This window comes from Nilaparvata lugens, unplaced genomic scaffold, assembly GCF_014356525.2.
Source record: "Nilaparvata lugens isolate BPH unplaced genomic scaffold, ASM1435652v1 scaffold5954, whole genome shotgun sequence".
Taxonomy (NCBI): domain Eukaryota; kingdom Metazoa; phylum Arthropoda; class Insecta; order Hemiptera; family Delphacidae; genus Nilaparvata; species Nilaparvata lugens.
In genome coordinates this window covers 1-18,825 of record NW_024091725.1, presented here as the reverse complement: position 1 = coordinate 18,825, position 18,825 = coordinate 1, and the positions used below count along the sequence as shown (strand labels likewise).

The following is an 18,825-nucleotide window of genomic DNA, read 5'->3' as shown; positions in this document are numbered from 1 at the left end:
GTTCTAGGTTATGTTAGTCTATTAGTATTCAATGCAATTTTCAAGTAGGCTACTTACTTCTGACTCCATTCTAGTATTTTTTATCCAAATGAATATTGTGCCAAAATAAAATAAACTACTAAACTATAATAATATTAGATTGCACTACCAGCCAACAATCCAAGCCAAGATTTGCAAAATCACTTGGACACCACAGAACAGAAAATATATAGAAAGGTATCTTCCAATCTAAACATGCATTTTACATGGCACCAAGACCAACTTGAGTGCACCTAGACCGCCATCTTTATTCTTTGTAGAAATCAAGTTTACCGCTAATTTCAAAACACAAATCCAAGAATTGCTCTACTTCTTGTTCACATATTTTAAAAACATACGGTACCATGGAATCACTTGAAATGAATCAATTCAAATCAATACATCATGATTATCTAATAATAACAGCTCTTGTAATATTATTAAGGTATAATGTTGATTAATTTGGTGGTTGGAAAAACTTTTATAAATAATTCTGATACAAGCTACTTTTTGACAAGGTGACAAAGCTGGAAAGCTGATGTAATAGAACAGAGGAAACTTATTTGGAAGTAAATATTCCTTTATAATTTGAATTAATTCAATAATTTATTAACAAGAATAGTTGAAATATTGCACTCACCTTTATAGAAATACGATTGGACCTTGAAAAAATAAACTATAAAATTTTTAAAATGAACCTATTCAAAATATCAAGAATGTAGTGGGGTACCTACAGAGCAACAAATCGAATATTGCAGGTTGCAGTCACAAATCCATCTCGGTCTTACCACAAATAAATAAATATATAACATTTATTTTACTTTGTGTTTTTACACAGCTCAGGTAAGGGGTTTTCCCATTCATTCAGTTCTTTTTGATGACAGTAACCAAGCACTATATCTGGAGGGAGCTGATACTGGCAGTGAATAGTTGGCCTAATATAGACTCAACACAGAGGAATAAATACATTTCTCTATCATAGACAACACTGATACAAGTATCTTTAAACATTAGCCTATCTTTACTCTATGCTTCTACTTTGTGAGCTCAACCAGCAATAGGTACAACACACAACTTTACACCACAAAATATAGGGATTTTCTTTTTCTGTTTCGTTTCCTGCTTCTGTTTGCAGGTAACGTTTTCATCCAATTGGTTCTTTGAGTGTAACATGATTTGTGAATACGGTTACCATGAACTGTGACTGGAGCTGATAATGGCAGAAAACAGTTCAACTATATTATGTAACTACTCAGAAAAGAAACGTCACTCTATTTCATAATTATATAATTTTAATAGTCCAATCATTATCATCACAAATAATTTCATTCAACTACACTAGCATAAGCAAGTTCTTACTTTTGACTTACTGGATGCCAAAGTCATTGTTTGCATGTTCCACAATAACTTTAGAAAGAATTAATCAATCAGGTATATTTGTGATTCATCATGTAGTCAGCTAAAGAATCTATTGCATGCAATTACAACAGTTTTTCCATCCATTCATCCATAAAAATCAGATGAGGTTATTTGGAAGCTATCGCACAGGCAGACCTTCTTGTGCTGACCCATGATTTCTGCAGGTTGATATACAACATAATTTAAAACTTTTACATCATTAAAATTATACAGGTTGAGATATCAATGTGTTGTTTCTGTCATTCATTTTCTATTGGAACTCTGTATGGAAATCATGTATCACATGACCACCTTCTCATTCGAAAAATGAATTTAGATTCATATGGGAGACAAAGATGTTGGGAGGACAGAGTGATTTTTCATTTCAAATAGGATCTCCAATGAAACCTACTGTCAAATTGTATTTGTAAAAGAAATATTTAGCTATTTCCATAATTTTCACTAACTCAGTATAATTGAAAGTTGCAGGTTTCAAAGATGCAATACAAAATTTCTTGAGGGAGTTGTCCAATCCAGGGGGTCATCAGTATTTTAATATTTCATTTTAATTAATAATAAGTCAATTTGCTCCTAACAAAATCATGCATTTTGCATTTTAAAAACAATATTCTAGTTCAGAAATATGTGAATTCAGGTTTCCAATTTTTTAATAATGAAATTTTAATATTAAATGCATCAATTATTCATCTATTTATCATTGAAAATTGTTGTTATTCTTGTAACCTAAGGATTATGATTCATAAGGCATTGGGACAAGACAGAAATATGGGAGGCTAACTTCAAAAAGAGTTTAAACTTTCAATTAAATCTAAAAATCAACAATTGAGTTTGTAGTATTTTGCTTGATACTATAATTCTGTAGGAAGAATTATTTGTACAATTCCAATTACTAATAACACATCATGTTATGTTCAATTCAATCTACAATGTTAACAGCTAAAAATAAAAATAAAGAAAATTGATGAACTATAACCCCATAAATGGTGATTTTGCAATGCATCATGGGATTGTGTCATGACCTGTATTTATAGACCTTTTGGAATTGAAATCAGCCATTGAGGAGGCAACCTGGAAGATTATCTTTACTACACTCTTCTTTTTACCACCAATATCATTGAGATCAGGGGCACGTCAGGTAAGGTAGGAGGGTTAGGTCAGGGTATTAGTGGAGGATCTGTTGAGTGCTTAGCTCCATGAATTCTTGTACTGAATACAGAGGGTTCTCAGGCAGATAATTTTTGAATTGGTTTTGAGATTCAATCTGTTTGAGGTCATCCGGTAGGCAGTTGAAAAATTTACACCCTGAAGATTCTGGTTGTTTTTGTGATTTTTGTAGTCTGTTGTGTCCTTGGATATTTCTTCTGTGTGGCTTGTCTGGTTTGAATTTTATTTATATGCATGAGTGTTTTAAGAATGTATAGGGATGTTACAGTAAGGATCCTATCCTGTATGAAGGAGTATGTTTTGCAGTGTGTATGGTATGGTAAATTATTTATTATTCTTATTATTTTCTCTCAGAGAATTGGAACTTGCACAATGTAGGTCTGTGGAGCTGCTCCCCATGCTATTATTCCATAGCCCATATGTGATGCAAATAGTGGCAAGTAGTAAGCTATCAGAGCAGTTTTTTGTCAGCTATTGCCTTTATACATTTGATGGCATAGAGGGCTGAGGATAGTTTACCTACCAACTTTCCAATGTGTTTGTCCCATGTCAGGTGTGCATCAAGTGTAATTCCCAAAAATCGAGCTGTATCTGTCACCTCTTCATCGGTATTTAGTTGGTTTTCGGTTGCATTTGCTGATCTTGTATTGAAGTTCATTACTGTACTTTTGGAGGTGTTTATATTAAGTTTTAGGTTTGTCAGGGCTGTTTTTGTTGAAGCTATGGTAGTATTATAATTTATTTGTAGTTCGTCCTGGTCTTTCCCATTTATTATTAAATTTCAGTGAATAGAATACATTTAGAAAACATTGGAAGTTTTTTGGGCAAACCATATATGTAGATAAGAAATAATAATGGTCCCAGCACAAATCCCTGCAGTACTCCTTTTTTCATAGGTTGGGCTAGAGATCTGGTGGTCATGGTTTTGCCTTTGTTTTTGTGATTTTTGTAGTCTGTTGTAGGGAATTTCAAAATCATTTTTCCTTCTTGTGTTGTGCTCGTGGATATTTCTTCTTTGTGGCTTGTCTGGATTGACATTTTTTATATGCATGATTGTTTTGAGGATGTATAGGGATGTTACAGTGAGGATCCTATCCTGTATGAAGAAGTATAGTTTGCAGTGTGTATTGTATGGTAAATTATTTATTATTCTTATTATTTTCTTTTGGAGAATTAGAACTTGCACAATGTAGGTCTGTGGGGCTGCTCCCCATGCTATTATTCCATAGCCCATATGTGATGCAAATAGTGAGTAGTAAGCTATCAGAGCAGTTTTTTGTCAGCTATTGCCTTTATACATTTGATGGCATAGAGGGCTGAGGATAGTTTACCTACCAACTTTCCAATGTGTTTGTCCCATGTCAGGTGTAAATCAAGTGTAATTCCCAAAAATCGAGCTGTATCTGTCACCTCTTCATCGGTATTTAGTTGGTTTTCGGTTGCATTTGCTGATCTTGTATTGAAGTTCATTACTGTACTTTTGGAGGTGTTTATATTAAGTTTTAGGTTTGTCAGGGCTGTTTTTGTTGAAGCTATGGTAGTATTATAATTTATTTGTAGTTCGTCCTGGTCTTTCCCATTTATTATCAAATTTCAGTGAATAGAATACATTTAGAAAACATTGGAAGTTTTTTGGGCAAACCATACATGTAGATAAGAAATAATAATGGTCCCAGCACAAATCCCTGCAGTACTCCTTTTTTCATAGGTTGGGCTAGAGATCTGGTGGTCATGGTTTTGCCTTTGTTTTTGTATCTAAGCTCCACGCATTGGTATCTGTCTGTTAGATAGTCTTCCAACCACTTCCCTGCTTGGCCTAGTATTCCTATTTTGTAAATTTCTGTTTTTAGAATGTTCCAGTCGAAGGCCTTTTTAAGATCTAGATCGATTGTGGATACCTTTTTCTTTTGTTCCTAGTTTTGTGTGACAAAATATAAGAGGTCTGCTATGGCTGTATCTATTATCTTTATCACATAGCTTATCACGAAAGCTTTATCACATATTTAATAAAGCTTTACCACCTTTGTAATCTATGATATTACAATAGTTATTTATGTAGAGGGTAAAACATGACTTTTAAGCTGCAGTCAAAACAGTTAACATGTGACACTTAGTGGAGCATGGTAATTTTGAGGGGAGTGATAGAGGAGCTTTCCACTCGATTTTTTTCTACAACTGCAGTATTGGATTGCAATACAATAATCAGTTTTTTATTATAAATAATTTATCCAATTATTTTGATAAATTAATGTAATAATAATAAAATGATTCAATTTAATTATCCAATTATTTTGATAAATTAATGTAATAATAATAAAATGATTCAATTTAATTATCCAATTATTTTGATAAATTAATGTAATAATAATAAAATGATTCAATTTAATTATCCAATTATTTTGATAAATTAATGTAATAATAATAAAATGATTCAATTTAATTATCCAATTATTTTGATAAATTAATGTAATAATAATAAAATGATTCAATTTAATTATCCAATTATTTCAGCATCGCTCATGACCACTGCTGAATTCATTGTTGAGTTGAGATGATCATAACCTTCAAGTCCAGCTTACACAAAAATGAAGCCTACTGCACATGTGCTGCAGTTAGCAGGTGTAAAGTAACAGCTGGTTAGCGTAAAATAGATTCTCGCTCCCTCCTCACAAAACAGCTATCTCGGAAACTAGAGGAGATATCACAAAACTCTACAAAACAAAACTTGTAGGAAATTTATCTTGCTTTATTTTTGTTCAGTCATGTAGCTTCTTCAAATTGTGACACCTTCAAGAGCTCATATCTATAAAACTATGATAGGTATGGAAAAATGTTACATGTGAAACTTGTAGGATAATTTGTAAGTTAAGCTTTCTTTAATTTTGTACCACATTCCACAAAAATTTCCGAAAGATGCTTATTGTCTGAGATATATGCTAAAACCCAAATTGATAATCTACAGAGTGACCCATAAGTCAGTTGATGCCAAATACCTTAAAGATTCATAGACTCACATGCAGTGCTAGTGTCGTACTTTGAATTGAAATCGGCCATTGAGGGGGCACTGTACTGTGGGTCTATATCTCTTCAAGGTCTTTGGTTGATGCTAGCAATTTTCAAGGTCAGCTGTTGTTAAAATACAAACCACAACTTTTTAGGTTTTTTTACCACAGGTTAGTTTAAGGTTATGTCTGATAGATGTTCATGATAGTGTGTTCATTGTTATTTGATAAAATGAATATACAGTTAACAACTGTTCTGTTGTCAACTAACTCATGGGCCATTCTGTATATTTGCTATTAATGTTGTATTTGAATATATTTCTCATATTTTTCCAATTTTTCAGGTATGCTGATTCATGTTACTTACAGTATACCATACAGTGTGGAGGGTATAAAAGACTGTATCTCGGCTGCTGAAAGAAAACCTCCCAAAGTGCCCGAGAGACCCACCACTGACGTCACAAAGTTTTGAAAAAATGGAGAGATAAACAGTGAAATCCTGTGAAATCTTGAAAAATCTGTTCATAAATAAACAAATTTGTAATAGAATTTAAGAATAATGTGATAAGTGTGGTACTACTGTGAAAAGAAAATTGAAGAAGAACTGTCATGTTTTTGAGGGAACTTCAATGATTTCTTCATATAACTTGAAAAATTTGTTGATAAGTGTAAATATTATATATAATAGTTATTAAATTGATCTAAACATCAATTTAAATGATAAGTATATCTTAATTTAATGTAAGTGTGATATCACTGTATATTAAGAAAACATATTTTATAAACTATTGATATACAGAATGGGTGAAAAGTCCGAGAACGGCTTAATATCTCATACACAAAGATAATATGAGGGTGGGTGTGATTGGGGATCCTACTCAAAACGAAAAAACTACTTTACAATGACTTAAAAAATCTGGTCCGCCATCTTGAATGCAACTGCATTTTTAAAAATAGGAAGGTGGTCATGCGATACATGATTTTGATATGGAATTTCAAGAAAAAATGAATGGTGAAAACTGCATATCAGTATCTCAAACCGAATGCAACTTTAATTTTTCAAGAGGGAAGGTGGTCATGAGATACAAGATTTTGATACAGAATTTCAAGGAAAAATGAATGGCGAAAACCGTACATCGATATCGCATCGATATTGCATTCAATATGGCAAATCCAGATATTTAAAATCATTGTAAAGTAGTTTTTTCAATTTGAATAAGATCCCCAATCACACCCACCATCAAATTACCTTTGTGTATGAGATATTAAGCCGTTCTCGGATTTTTCACCCATTCTGTAGATTCAGTGTGATGAACAATGTGAATATAATATTTTGAGATTGTTGAATGTTTGTTTTTTGTTTCATCCCTAAACATTTATAGTCCAGGAAATAAATGCTCTAAATAGGGTACAGTGGAAATGTCTGGCAGACTATCTTTGACCCCACAGCTCTGTTTAGGGTAAGTTGATAGACATATATCAAGAGTCTCCACTACTACTAACCCCTGTTCTAAGGGGGGTGGGAATGGTTAAAATGTCAAAGGTAAAATTTTTTTAGGTTTTCGCATATATCTTGAAAAGTATGTGACTTATGGACATGACTATTCTATACGAGACTAGCCATTGTAAGGGCCAGTTTCCGAACATGGGATTTAGCTAAGTTCTAGACTTTAAACTGCTGGAGTCAGAAAATTGGCTGTCTGAAACGAGGTGTAGTCATAGTCGATGTTTAAATTACAAAAAAAATATAAAATTGAACACAAAATAAAAAAAATAGTGTAAAGTTTCAGATATTTTGAAATATTTAGGAATGTATCATTTCGACAAGGAAAAACGTTTCTAAATTATAGAGATGAGAAAAAAAATTATCATAGAAACAATGACTACGCCCCATTTTGGAAAGCCAATTTTCTGACTCCAGCTGATTAAAGTCTAGAACTCATCTAAATCCTGAGCTTGGAAACCGGCCCTAAAAATGCTTAGCTAGGAAATGTTTCTCCTGCATGTGTTCTGGTATGTTTTTTCAAATCACCTAAGACAGCACTTTTATAGTCACAAAGCTAGCAGCTGAAAGGTTTGTCTCCTGTATGAGTTCTGATATGTTTTTTTAAACTACTTGAATCAGCACATTTAAATTCACCAAACTTCCAGCTGAAAGGTTTTTCTCCAGTATGTGTTCTGGTATGCTTCTTCAAATCACCTAAATGAGCACTTTTGAAGTCACAAAACTCGCAGCTGAAAGGTTTTTCTCCTGTATGAGTTCTGATATGTTTTTTTAAACTACTTGAATCAGCACATTTATATTCACAAAACTTGCAGCTGAAAGGTTTTTCTCCAGTATGTGTTCTGATATGTGTTTTCAAATTACCTAACCGATCACTTTTGTAGTCACAAAACTTGCAGTTGAATGGTTTTTCTCCAGTGTGTTTTTCAAATGACTGAACCATGGTGTTATAAAGCTACAGTGAGCACAGCTGTAGAGCTTGGTCTTTTTGCCAGCCACAGATGACTCAGTGCACTTTTCCACTGGAGAGATTGAATGCTCATTCAGTCCACCCACTTCTGTTGCATAGTCTCGGCCAGATGTGCTGCAGTTTGAAGGCCATATTTCTGGTTCACTCTTCACTGCACTTCCTTCAGCCTCTTGATCGTCTGTAATGATTAATAATAACATAATTATTGAGTTACATGTTTGTTAGGGAGTGAGTTTTCTTTTATCACCTCCTATAGTAGATAGCTGTGTTTCAAGTCCTTCCAGCATAAATGACACAATCTTATTAATTCTTAATTCTCAGTAATAATTATCAATTATACCTTTATGAATAATGATCTAAATATATCTTTTTTGTCAAGATGATATTTTTTGTAATATGATATTGAATTGTCATGTTGTTACATAGAGACATTGGTAATAAAAGTTGAATTAATCAGAGGAAATAAATGAGATTAAAGAAGTTCAAATTTATAAAAAGTTGTAGGCAATCATCTTTAGATTGCAACCAACCAGGTGTGGAATGGAATGTTGGTATGGGGAAAAAACTCTTGGAGCAAGTAAAGGACACAGGAGTTGGTTTACCCAACAAGCATACTTTGGGACACACAATAATGGAGTACGATCATATGTTGACAGTGAATGTTTTTGTGATTTTTCTGGCTTCAAATTTATCAAGTTTTTTTTAATATTTTTCAATTTATTAATGCATTTTCAAGTGTAATAATAATTTGTTTCATCTTTCTGATCAACCGAGATACAATTTTTTTAGTATAATGTATATTTGGACTGTAAATTTTTGTGATCTTTATAAAAGTGTTTTCATAACCTCATTTGAACTATTTTTATCAAAATTAGGAAGAGGAACAGTTTTGGGTTTATCCTGTTGATTCTCTCCCAATCATTTATTTGATGCTGTGATTAAGGAATGTAATAAATGTAATATATGTAATAAATGTAAATGTAAATGTAATAAGCTTCAGTTGAGGTGTGAGGTTCTTCGAACATTTAGATCTTTGAATCCACCCCTTTAAAAACATAAACATCTTTAGATTGATATATGCGATTTTATGGGATAATCTGAACACACTACACATTTGTTCTGTACATGTGCATGGTTGACATGTGGCAGACAGCTCATTGAGGAGTAGCATTTACACAGGAGTTCCACTCCCAAACATCAAACCACTTCCTGTGAGGAAGCTGGCCACAATCTAATCACCCAAGCAAGGAGTGTAGACCCTGGTCAATCAAGAATCGGTTAGTAATAGAATGCATCTCACCATATGCCTCCTCTTTGATGAAGATCATGTTGTAGCCAGGGATTAGATAATTTTGTTGGCTGCAATCATCTTCCACTGCAGCTGGTTGCTGGCTGCTATCATCATCCTCCTCCTTTTTAACAGTAACTGTCGCCATCTGCAACACATACACATTCACAATCAATGCCAGGACTTGTATTATTATTCTAGACTACATTATTCACAATGAGGGAAATAATTTTAGATGAATAGCAGACTGCATACTAGAAAGATCTGTATTACAGTAGGTGAATAGCTTTTTTTATTATGTAGAATGAGAATACAAAGTGTAGGAATAAAAAGGGATATTTAACAAGAATATATATTGTGATGTTTTGTTAGATAATAATATTTCTATGTTGTAAAAAACGTTCAGGCAAAGTAGTAGAGCTGGAGAAGAATAGCACTATCTGCTCTGTCAAATAGACAAGGATAGCAACATCAATGTTAATCAATTACTACCATTATAACGTGGACCTTACTACAGCAGACTTGATTGTGGAAGAGTTGGAAAAGTAGGGTGATTTTACAATACTGTTACCCAGTTTTGAATAATTTATAAAACATAAATTAAGATGCCACCAAACTGGTTAACTCGAATTTTGCATAAAAATTCTCAATTTGTTAATGATGATTGTGGGCCTTTTTTCAATTTTTATTGATCAATTGATAACAGTGTTGAAGTTAAAACAAATTTATTTAATTTGTAATACAATGCCTACATATGATAAAATACTCAATCAAAACGTATTTATATAGTAAAATATCATAAGTGGTTATATTTCAAATAGCAAGAAAATATAAAACTAAATTCAATCAATTTGAGCTTTTAACAGATCATTGCAGAGCACAGGTAACACTTTCCCCTAAATCAATGAAATATAAACATATATAATCTGTGGATAACATGTTTCTACTATGACTTATTGAGACATGGAAGACTCGAGTTGAAATAATTGGAACAGATCATTCAAAAACTGGTAACAGATACTCTATAGAATGGAAAACAGCATAATCAGAAGACACAGAAGTCAAAAGTGTTGTTGGAAGCCTACAGTGAAAATATTTATTATACACAACAGTTAACAAGATTTTAAAACATTCCAAAGTGGCTTCAACTATTGAAATCTCACAGAATGGATTACTAAATAAGAATCAATTTCAGTAGTGGCATTAATCTATTCATCATGAGATAATTGATCAATTTCAGAGCTTCTGACATAACCTACCAACTGTTTTCAGGCAGCAGGGATCGACGACTTGATGTGTCCATCTAAAACATAAGAGTTGCTGAGGAAAATATCTTGTTCAGGCCAGGATTTGAGCCCAGGTAACTAAATTATGAAGCCAGCATCCGATCCACTTGACTATAACCACTCCTTCAGATCAGTTGAATCTACTCTCATATGGATCCTGGAGAATGATAACATTTGCTTGGTGCAACCATAGAGGAAAGATAGCTTAATACCATGAAATTGAGTGTTTTGTATGTTCCAAATTCCACTGCTTACTCAAACTAATAGTCCACATACCAGTAGTTCTTTTTCGTGAAGCTATCTTAGCCATGTGATGCTCTTAGTCTCTCATACTGTGCCATTCATACACTACCACCCATCACACACAATAATAATCAACAATAATGGGTATGGATAAACAAAATATCACATAAAGATTACCTGAATTACCTTCCTCTTCACCAATACCAGCAATGCCGGATGGGTTGTGTCAAGAGTTAAAAATATATAACTTTTCACATTTATCACATTTGCAATTATCGAGATGGCAGTACACGTCAGACTAGGCCTACCAAGTCGTTGAGAAAAAAATCCTGAATGGAACAAAACGGATTTCTCCTAGGCCAACACTTGAGTCTCAGGTTGAATGCAGGTGTGTTCAACATCTTCAAATCCCCTGGCAGCCTATTGAAGATCCACAAGGCCAATGCAGGAAATGCATCACAGGTCTTTGACAAGCGACGGTATGGCACATCTATGAGACCTCGACTTCTAGTGTCATGACCATGGAAGTCACTCCTCATGTTAAACTTTTCAAGATTTGCTTACACATACAGCACACAAGTAAATGTAATGACTGTAGATGGTCATTACACTTGTGGATTTGAAGAGAGGTCGACAATGATCCAGAAATCCACTAAAGGTAATAATGTGGATGGCCCTCTTTTGCAGCTTGAAGACATCTTTACATGCAGAAGCATGACCCCACAGCAGCAGTCCATAGCTCAGGATGAAAAAGCACATGGTACACTACCAGCAAGTAGGGCCTGCTCACTCGTACGTTTGAAAACGTATCTTTGTTTTGAAAAAAAAAACTGGAGTAATAGTTCATTATTGTTATTATTATTATGTTGAATATGACATTGATTAATAACATTCAGATTGGATATAAATTCCAAGGCAATCCTTGTATTATTTTGCCTGATCATTTTTAGGTTATGTCACAGTCATTGTTGGAGCCAGCTCTAGTTTTCATTTTTCGTTTTTGAATTGGACGCGCGCTCCTAGTTCAGTTCGTATTTCTTTCACTTGAGTGCGTCGCGCTCACTAGCCGGTAGGCTGTTTCTTTCAGTTCAGTCTCGCTTTGTAATAGCTTGCCTCGAGTCGGGAATTGATATTATTCGTCGATCATTCCCAGAAGAAAATCGTTCTTCAAATTATTATTTTTTCGTTAATGTTAAATCATACACCATAAACCTACGTTTGGAAGAGTGTTTGCCAAACTCCTGTTAGTTGAATGTTTTAAACTATTATTTTTCGATTGGAAAGTTCACCGATCTATAGTCTTTAAAGACATTGTAAATATCTCGTCAGAAATATATGTGCAACGTTATATGATGGAAGCCGAATTTACCAACAGTAGATGACAATTAAGCTTGCCTTTTCACCATCCTTGATTCATCTCCTACCTCGGGGACACCTGAATACCTTACCTGGGAGTTGTAAGCTCAATAATATAAATATTACATTAGGTACTCTGCAGATTTTCGGTGAGTTGTTCTTTTATATATTCATTGCATGTACTTGTTTCTGTAGAGATATCACTTGTTTCCTTTCTATTCAATACAGTCCACTTTACATCAAAAATATTGATTACCAATTTAAAATCAATATAAATTTCGTAAAGTTGAACCTAAGAGTTTACATTGGTCATCCAGGCCGAATTTTATTGGCTATTTTTTATTCAAATATTTGGCAAGCACTTATCCAATTTTATTGTAAATCGTTTGTGCATGCTAGGGTTCAAACCTGTTTGTACATTATGAATTGAGCCAATCAAGTTGGTTCACTCTTATCTCTATTGTCCGATCGGAACCGTTACTTTGCAATGCTGATAACGTTATCGCTTAGCTTGCTTCGTCTATTGAGCTTTCTCTGTTCAATTTGTACTAACATTATCATTTTGCTTGCTTGAATCATCAATGAAAATCGTTCATTGTTGCATTCGTAATTTTATTCGAAAATTAGTAAATGAAAATCGTTAAGACCTTTCCAATATCCAATCATGAGTGAAAAGAAGTTAAAGCTCAAACGAGCTAAACTTGAGCAATATTTCTATCGTATTCAACGTACTTTCAATTTGTCGAAAAAGGCTTTAAAAGAAGAAGCTAGTGCTAAACAATTTCTAATTCTCTATAGTTCCACTCTTAAAACTGTTCAGGATTATGAAGCTGTTGAAATGGAAATACAGGAGCTTGAAATGGAAAAAGACCCGGAATTTGTACCCACATTTAGTAGTTCACATATGGAAATGTTCGAACATATGGAAGCAATTGCTAGTGAATTGAAAAAACGCAGTCAGGTTGTACCTAGTGTTTCTACCCCGGCTCAACCTGTATCTTCCAATAAGGATTCGTCTAATATTTTACCGAAAATTGAAATTCCTGTGTTCGACGGAGATCAATCAAAATGGGCGGTATTCTACGAAATGTTTAAATGCATGATTCATGACAACAAATCGATTCCAAATCAACAAAAGGTCCAATATCTGGTGTCCAAACTATCTGGAGAAGCGGCTAATATTTCACATCATCTACCACCTATTGCTAATAATTATGAAATTATTTGGGATGCATTAATTAAGCGGTTCAATGACCCCCGCTCACTCTCAAATGTGTACTTGAAACAAATTTTCGAATTCAATTGTCTAAAATCTGAGTCTCGTGCAGGTTTAGTTTCTATAGTCGATCAGTTCTGTGGTTCAATTACTGCTTTAAAACGCCTACGAGGTGAAGATGTATCTGATGCAATATTTCTGTTCCAAGCGTTGAAAATTTTAGATCCTGTTTCTCGAAAGGCATTTGAAGCTTCAGTTCATACTAAGGATGATCCCACATATACTGATTTTGTTTCATTCATCGAAAGGCAGATTAAATCGTTACCGCATGACTAATCGTCTAAACAATGCAAGCCAGTAGTGAAACCAATACCAAAATCCAAAGTGTTGGTTGTTCAATCGAATTCGCAAGTGACCAAATCACCGGTAAAAATATCAGAATGTCTGAAATGTTCGATGACAAATCATAAATTGATCAATTGTCGTCTTTTTCGTCAGTTATCACCTTGGGACCGTTTTCGTTTTGTTAAGGAGAAGGGTTGCTGTTTGAAATGTTTCTCGCCAGCCCATCGTAGTAAAGATTGTACTTCTTCCAACTGCGAGGAATGTAGTCAGAAGCATAATTCGCTTTTACATTTCGGAAATGCTTCAAATTCGTCATCAAATTCGGATGCGAAAAAGGTAGAAAATAATACTATTACCTGTTGTTCTATCGATTCGAAGTCGGCACCGTATAGTGTTCTACTATCAACTGCTCAAGTCGAGGTACCTGATAAGAGAGGTAGATTGCACAAAATAAGAGTTTTAGTTGATTCAGCTAGTCAAAGTCATTTCATTACTCGTAAACTTTGTCGTAAATTGCAACTATCGATTTCTCCTTTCCAATTAATTGTGAATAGTTTTGGCGGAAATTCGCAATCAGGTTTTTTGTCGTACTTTTGTCACGCTTCAATCTTGACTCGATTCTAGTGTTAAATTTTCCATTGAACCATTAGTTGTCAAAAAAATCATGGAACAGCTTCCCACTAGTAAAATTGATAATTCTAAATTATCAAATTTGTTGGGTCTTTGACTTGCTGATGAAAGTTATCACATTCCCAGCAAAATTGACGATATTATAGGAGCTGAATTAGTGCCCCATATTTTCCAAAATGGTCGTGTGGAAATTGATTCGAATTATTTGATGGCCTTGGAAAGTGTTTTCGGTTATATTCTGATGGGTAGAGCCCCTATTTTAACTCAATCTTCAGAAAATTCAACGTGTTTGATGACTTGTCTAACATCACCGTTGGATAAGTTAGTTCGAAAATTTTGGGAAGTGGAAAGTGTTCCAGATGTAGGAAAACAACTCACTGCTGATGAGTTGGAATGCGAGAAGAATTTTGCATCGTCCGTTCATCGTGAAAATTCGGGTAGATTCGTTGTCTCATTATCGTTTTCAAAATCCCCTGATTGTCTTGGTGATTCTTATGCTATGTCAGAACGTAGACTCATCAGTTTGGAGAAACGACTGGCACGTGATCCAAACATGCGTTTAGTGTATCACGATGTCCTCTTGGATTATCTCAAACAAGGACACATGGAATTGATAAAAAATTAGAGTGATAAAAGTGGTTATTTTATACCTCATCATGCTGTAATCAAAACTCAGAGTCAATCAACGCCTTTGCGTATTGTCTTTGACGCAGGCGCGAAAACTACTACTGGAGTATCATTGAATGATATACTTCATATCGGCCCCAAGTTGCAAACGGATATTTTCGTTCTGTTAGTCAATTTTCGGTTATTTTCTATCGCTGTAACTGCTGATATAAAGCAGATGTATAGACAGATTCTTGTTGATGAATCGTGTCGCAAATTTCAGCGTTTGTTATGGAGATTTTCGTCCAATGATCCCATACAAATTTTTGAATTAAAAACTGTCGTATTTGGTCTGAGTGAGTCACCGTTTCTAGCTCTCAGAACTGTCCATCAACTTGTTCAAGAAGAAGGTGAAAATTTCCCTGATACTAAAGCTCGTATTCCGAGTGACATGTTTATGGATGATTTGGTGACAAGTGTGTCTTCTTTAGGTGAAGCAAATCGTCTTTGTAGTCAGGCTAAAGAATTGTTCGAGAGAGGCGGATTCGAACTTACTAAATGGAGTTCCAATTCACCTGAATTGATGAGTGATTTCTCGGAAGGTGGAAAATCGGCCTTGTCTAAAGATTTCGAGATGGGAAATTTGTTGGCTGTCCTAGGTTTGAAATGGCAACCTGGTAGGGATTCGTTTTGTTTTTCAGTGAATTCTAATCAGTCTGTTCCTACCAAACATCATATTTTATCGGTAGTAGCACGCATTTTCGATCCTTTGGGACTCTTGTCACCCCTAACTTTGTTTCTTAAATGTTTAATTGAACAATTATGGAATGCTGGTCTTGATTGGGACGATTCAGTACCTCCCTCTATTGCACTTCAATGGGAGACATGTCAGAAGGAGTTCCCTTTATTGTCCAATCTCTTCATACCACGTCATTTAGGAGTGATGAATGATTCGAAAATTACTGTCATTGGTTTCTGTGATGCATCGACTTTAGGTTATGGTGGTGTGATCTACATAAAATCTCAAATGGATATGCAACCTGCAACTATCACATTGTTGTGCGCTAAATCAAAAGTCGCGCCATCTAAGACTTTATCCATACCTAGGCTGGAATTATGCGCGGCGCTCTTGCTCGCTGAATTAATACAGGTTGTTGTCTCTGTTTTGAGCCTTCGTTGTCACGTGACTCGCGTTGTTGCATTATCGGATTCAACTGTTGTCTTACATTGGATCAGGGGCTGTCCATCTAGATGGCAATCTTTCGTCGCTAATTGAGTTACAAAAATTCAAGACTGTCCTATCAACGACTGGTTACACGTGGCAGGAAATTCAAACCCAGCTGATCCCATTTCGAGAGGTTTATCCCCTTCTGAAATAATTAATCATGATTTGTGGTGGTCTGGCCCCTCTTGGCTAATGTTAGAAGAGAGTGATTGGCCCATCAAGGTCGATCTGGAACCTATAGAGTGTCTACCTGAGGTCAAGGTTCACTCAATTGTCACTGTAGTACAGTCGGAAAATTCATCTATTAATTCGATTCATCTTTTAATTGCTCGTTGTTCCAACTACCAACGTCTATTGTGTATCATGGTGTTAATATTGAAAGTACTTCGTCTATTGCCTAAACCTCATGAATTAGATTTCGATTTGGCGGAAAAACATTTGTGTAAAGTCGTACAAAAAATTCATTTTTCGAAAGAATTACTGGAATTGAAAGCTGGGAAAGAATGTACTTCTCATCTTCAACAACTGTCACCCTTTCTTGATCATGATATTATTCATGTGGGTGGACGTTTACAAAATTCTGAGTTGAATTATGACAGCTGTCATCCGATTATATTACCGAAAAATGATCCATTGGTCACGCTTTTGATCGATTATTTTCATGAAAAGCACTGTCACGCTGGACCTCATTTATTGGCATCTATTTTGAGACAAAAATATTGGATTTTATCAGCCCGTGTCCTTATAAGGAGTCATGTACGAAAATGTAACAAGTGTTTTCACTATCATCCCACTCTTACACCGCCGAAAATGGGCAATCTGCCAGCCTGTAGAACTCTGTCGTCTAAACCATTCGTCCAATGTGGAGTTGATTATGGTGGACCCATTCGAATCACCATGGCCAGGCATCGGAATCCTTTCATATTTAAATCGTACATTTGTCTTTTTGTCTGTATGGCAACTAGAGCCGTTCACATTGAATTAGTTTCGGACTTATCGACCCAAATGTTCTTATCAGCTTTTCGCCGTTTCCTTGCTCGACGAGGTCCTTGTAAGGTCATGTATTCCAATAATGGTACCAACTTCGTCGGCGCCTATGATGAGCTAATAAAATTGTCACGGATGCTGAACTCCAAGGAATATCAAAACCTGCTCCAGAATGAACTTGCTGATCATAGCATTGAGTGGAATTTCATCCCGCCAGGTTCACCTCACTTCGGCGGTCTTTGGGAGGCGAATATAAAATCAGTAAAGTCACACCTGTTTCGAGTTATTGGTAACCAGTTGTTGACTTACAAAGAATTGAACACTGTCTTAGTTCAAATTGAGGCTGTACTTAACTCACGCCCATTATGTCAAATGAGCGCGGATCCGATGAACCCCTTGCCCTCACACCGGCTCATTTTCTCACTTTGACACCTCTTAAGTACCTTCCTATGTTAAATGTGGAAGATCGTCCAATGAATCGATTGGATCGGTTTGAATTAGTCAATCAAATGGTTCAGTCTTTCTGGAGTTGTTGGCGCAAAGAATACTTACATGAATTACAAACCCTTGTGAAATGGTGTAAGGATTCCACCCCTCTCACGGTTGGTACAATCGTCCTAGTGGATCAACCAAATGTCGCACCATTGAAATTGCCTCTGGGGGTGATTGAGGAAGTATTTCCCGGTGCTGACGGTGTCATTTGAGTGGCTATGGTGCGGTGCGCCAATGGTCGCTTCAAAAGGCCGGCTACAAAGTTGTATCCGTTGCCTACTCAATAATTTTCCTTTTGCATTTTTTGTTTTATTCTCGTTTTGTTTTATTTTTATTTCCTTCGTCGTTTATTCATTGTTTTTTCGTTTCTTTGTTCTCTAGCCTTGTCTGAAAATAGCTTTTCAGCCGGGGGGGGGATGTTGGAGCCAGCTCTAGTTTTCATTTTTCGTTTTTGAATTGGACGCGCGCTCCTCGTTCAGTTCGTATTTCTTTCACTTGAGTGTGTCGCGCTCACTAGCCGGTAGGCTGTTTCTTTCAGTTCAGTCTCGCTTTGTAATAGCTTGCCTCGAGTCGGGAATTGATATTATTTGTCGATCATTCCCAGAAGAAAATCGTTCTTCAAATTATTATTTTTTCGTTAATGTTAAATCGTACACCATAAACCTACGTTTGGAAGAGTGTTTGCCAAACTCCCGTTAGTTGAAAGTTTTAAACTATTATTTTTCGATTGGAAAGTTCACCGATCTATAGTCTTTAAAGACATTATAAATATCTCGTCAGAAATATATGTGCAACGTTATATGATGGAAGCCGAATTTACCAACAGTAGATGACAATTAAGCTTGCCTTTTCACCATCCTTGATTCATCTCCTACCTCGGGGACACCTGAATACCTTACCTGGGAGTTGTAAGCTCAATAATATAAATATTACATTAGGTACTCTGCAGATTTTCGGTGAGTTGTTCTTTTATATATTCATTGCATGTACTTGTTTCTGTAGAGATATCACTTGTTTCCTTTCTATTCAATACAGTCCACTTTACATCAAAAATATTGATTACCAATTTAAAAT

At 35.2% G+C, this 18,825-nt stretch overlaps 1 protein-coding gene across 1 annotated transcript; it reads right to left on the bottom strand.

The window, feature by feature from the left end:
* Positions 1-7,796: 7,796 nt before the first annotated feature.
* Positions 7,797-9,529, bottom strand: LOC111056040. Its single transcript, XM_039444995.1, has 2 exons — positions 9,378-9,529; positions 7,797-8,255 (listed from the first exon to the last, which is right to left on the bottom strand). The coding sequence occupies exons 1-2, from the start codon at positions 9,511-9,513 to the stop codon at positions 7,972-7,974; spliced, it is 420 nt and encodes a 139-aa protein (XP_039300929.1). The 5' UTR covers positions 9,514-9,529; the 3' UTR covers positions 7,797-7,971.
* Positions 9,530-18,825: the final 9,296 nt, after the last annotated feature.

Excerpts from the sequence above, each read along its gene's own strand:
- LOC111056040 (XM_039444995.1), bottom strand. The coding sequence starts at position 9,513 with ATGGCGACAGTTACTGTTAAAAAGGAGGAGGATGATGATAGCAGCCAG. Across the intron at positions 8,256-9,377 it reads CATCAAAGAGGAGGCATATG|ACGATCAAGAGGCTGAAGGA; the intron begins GTGAGATGCATT and ends TAATCATTACAG.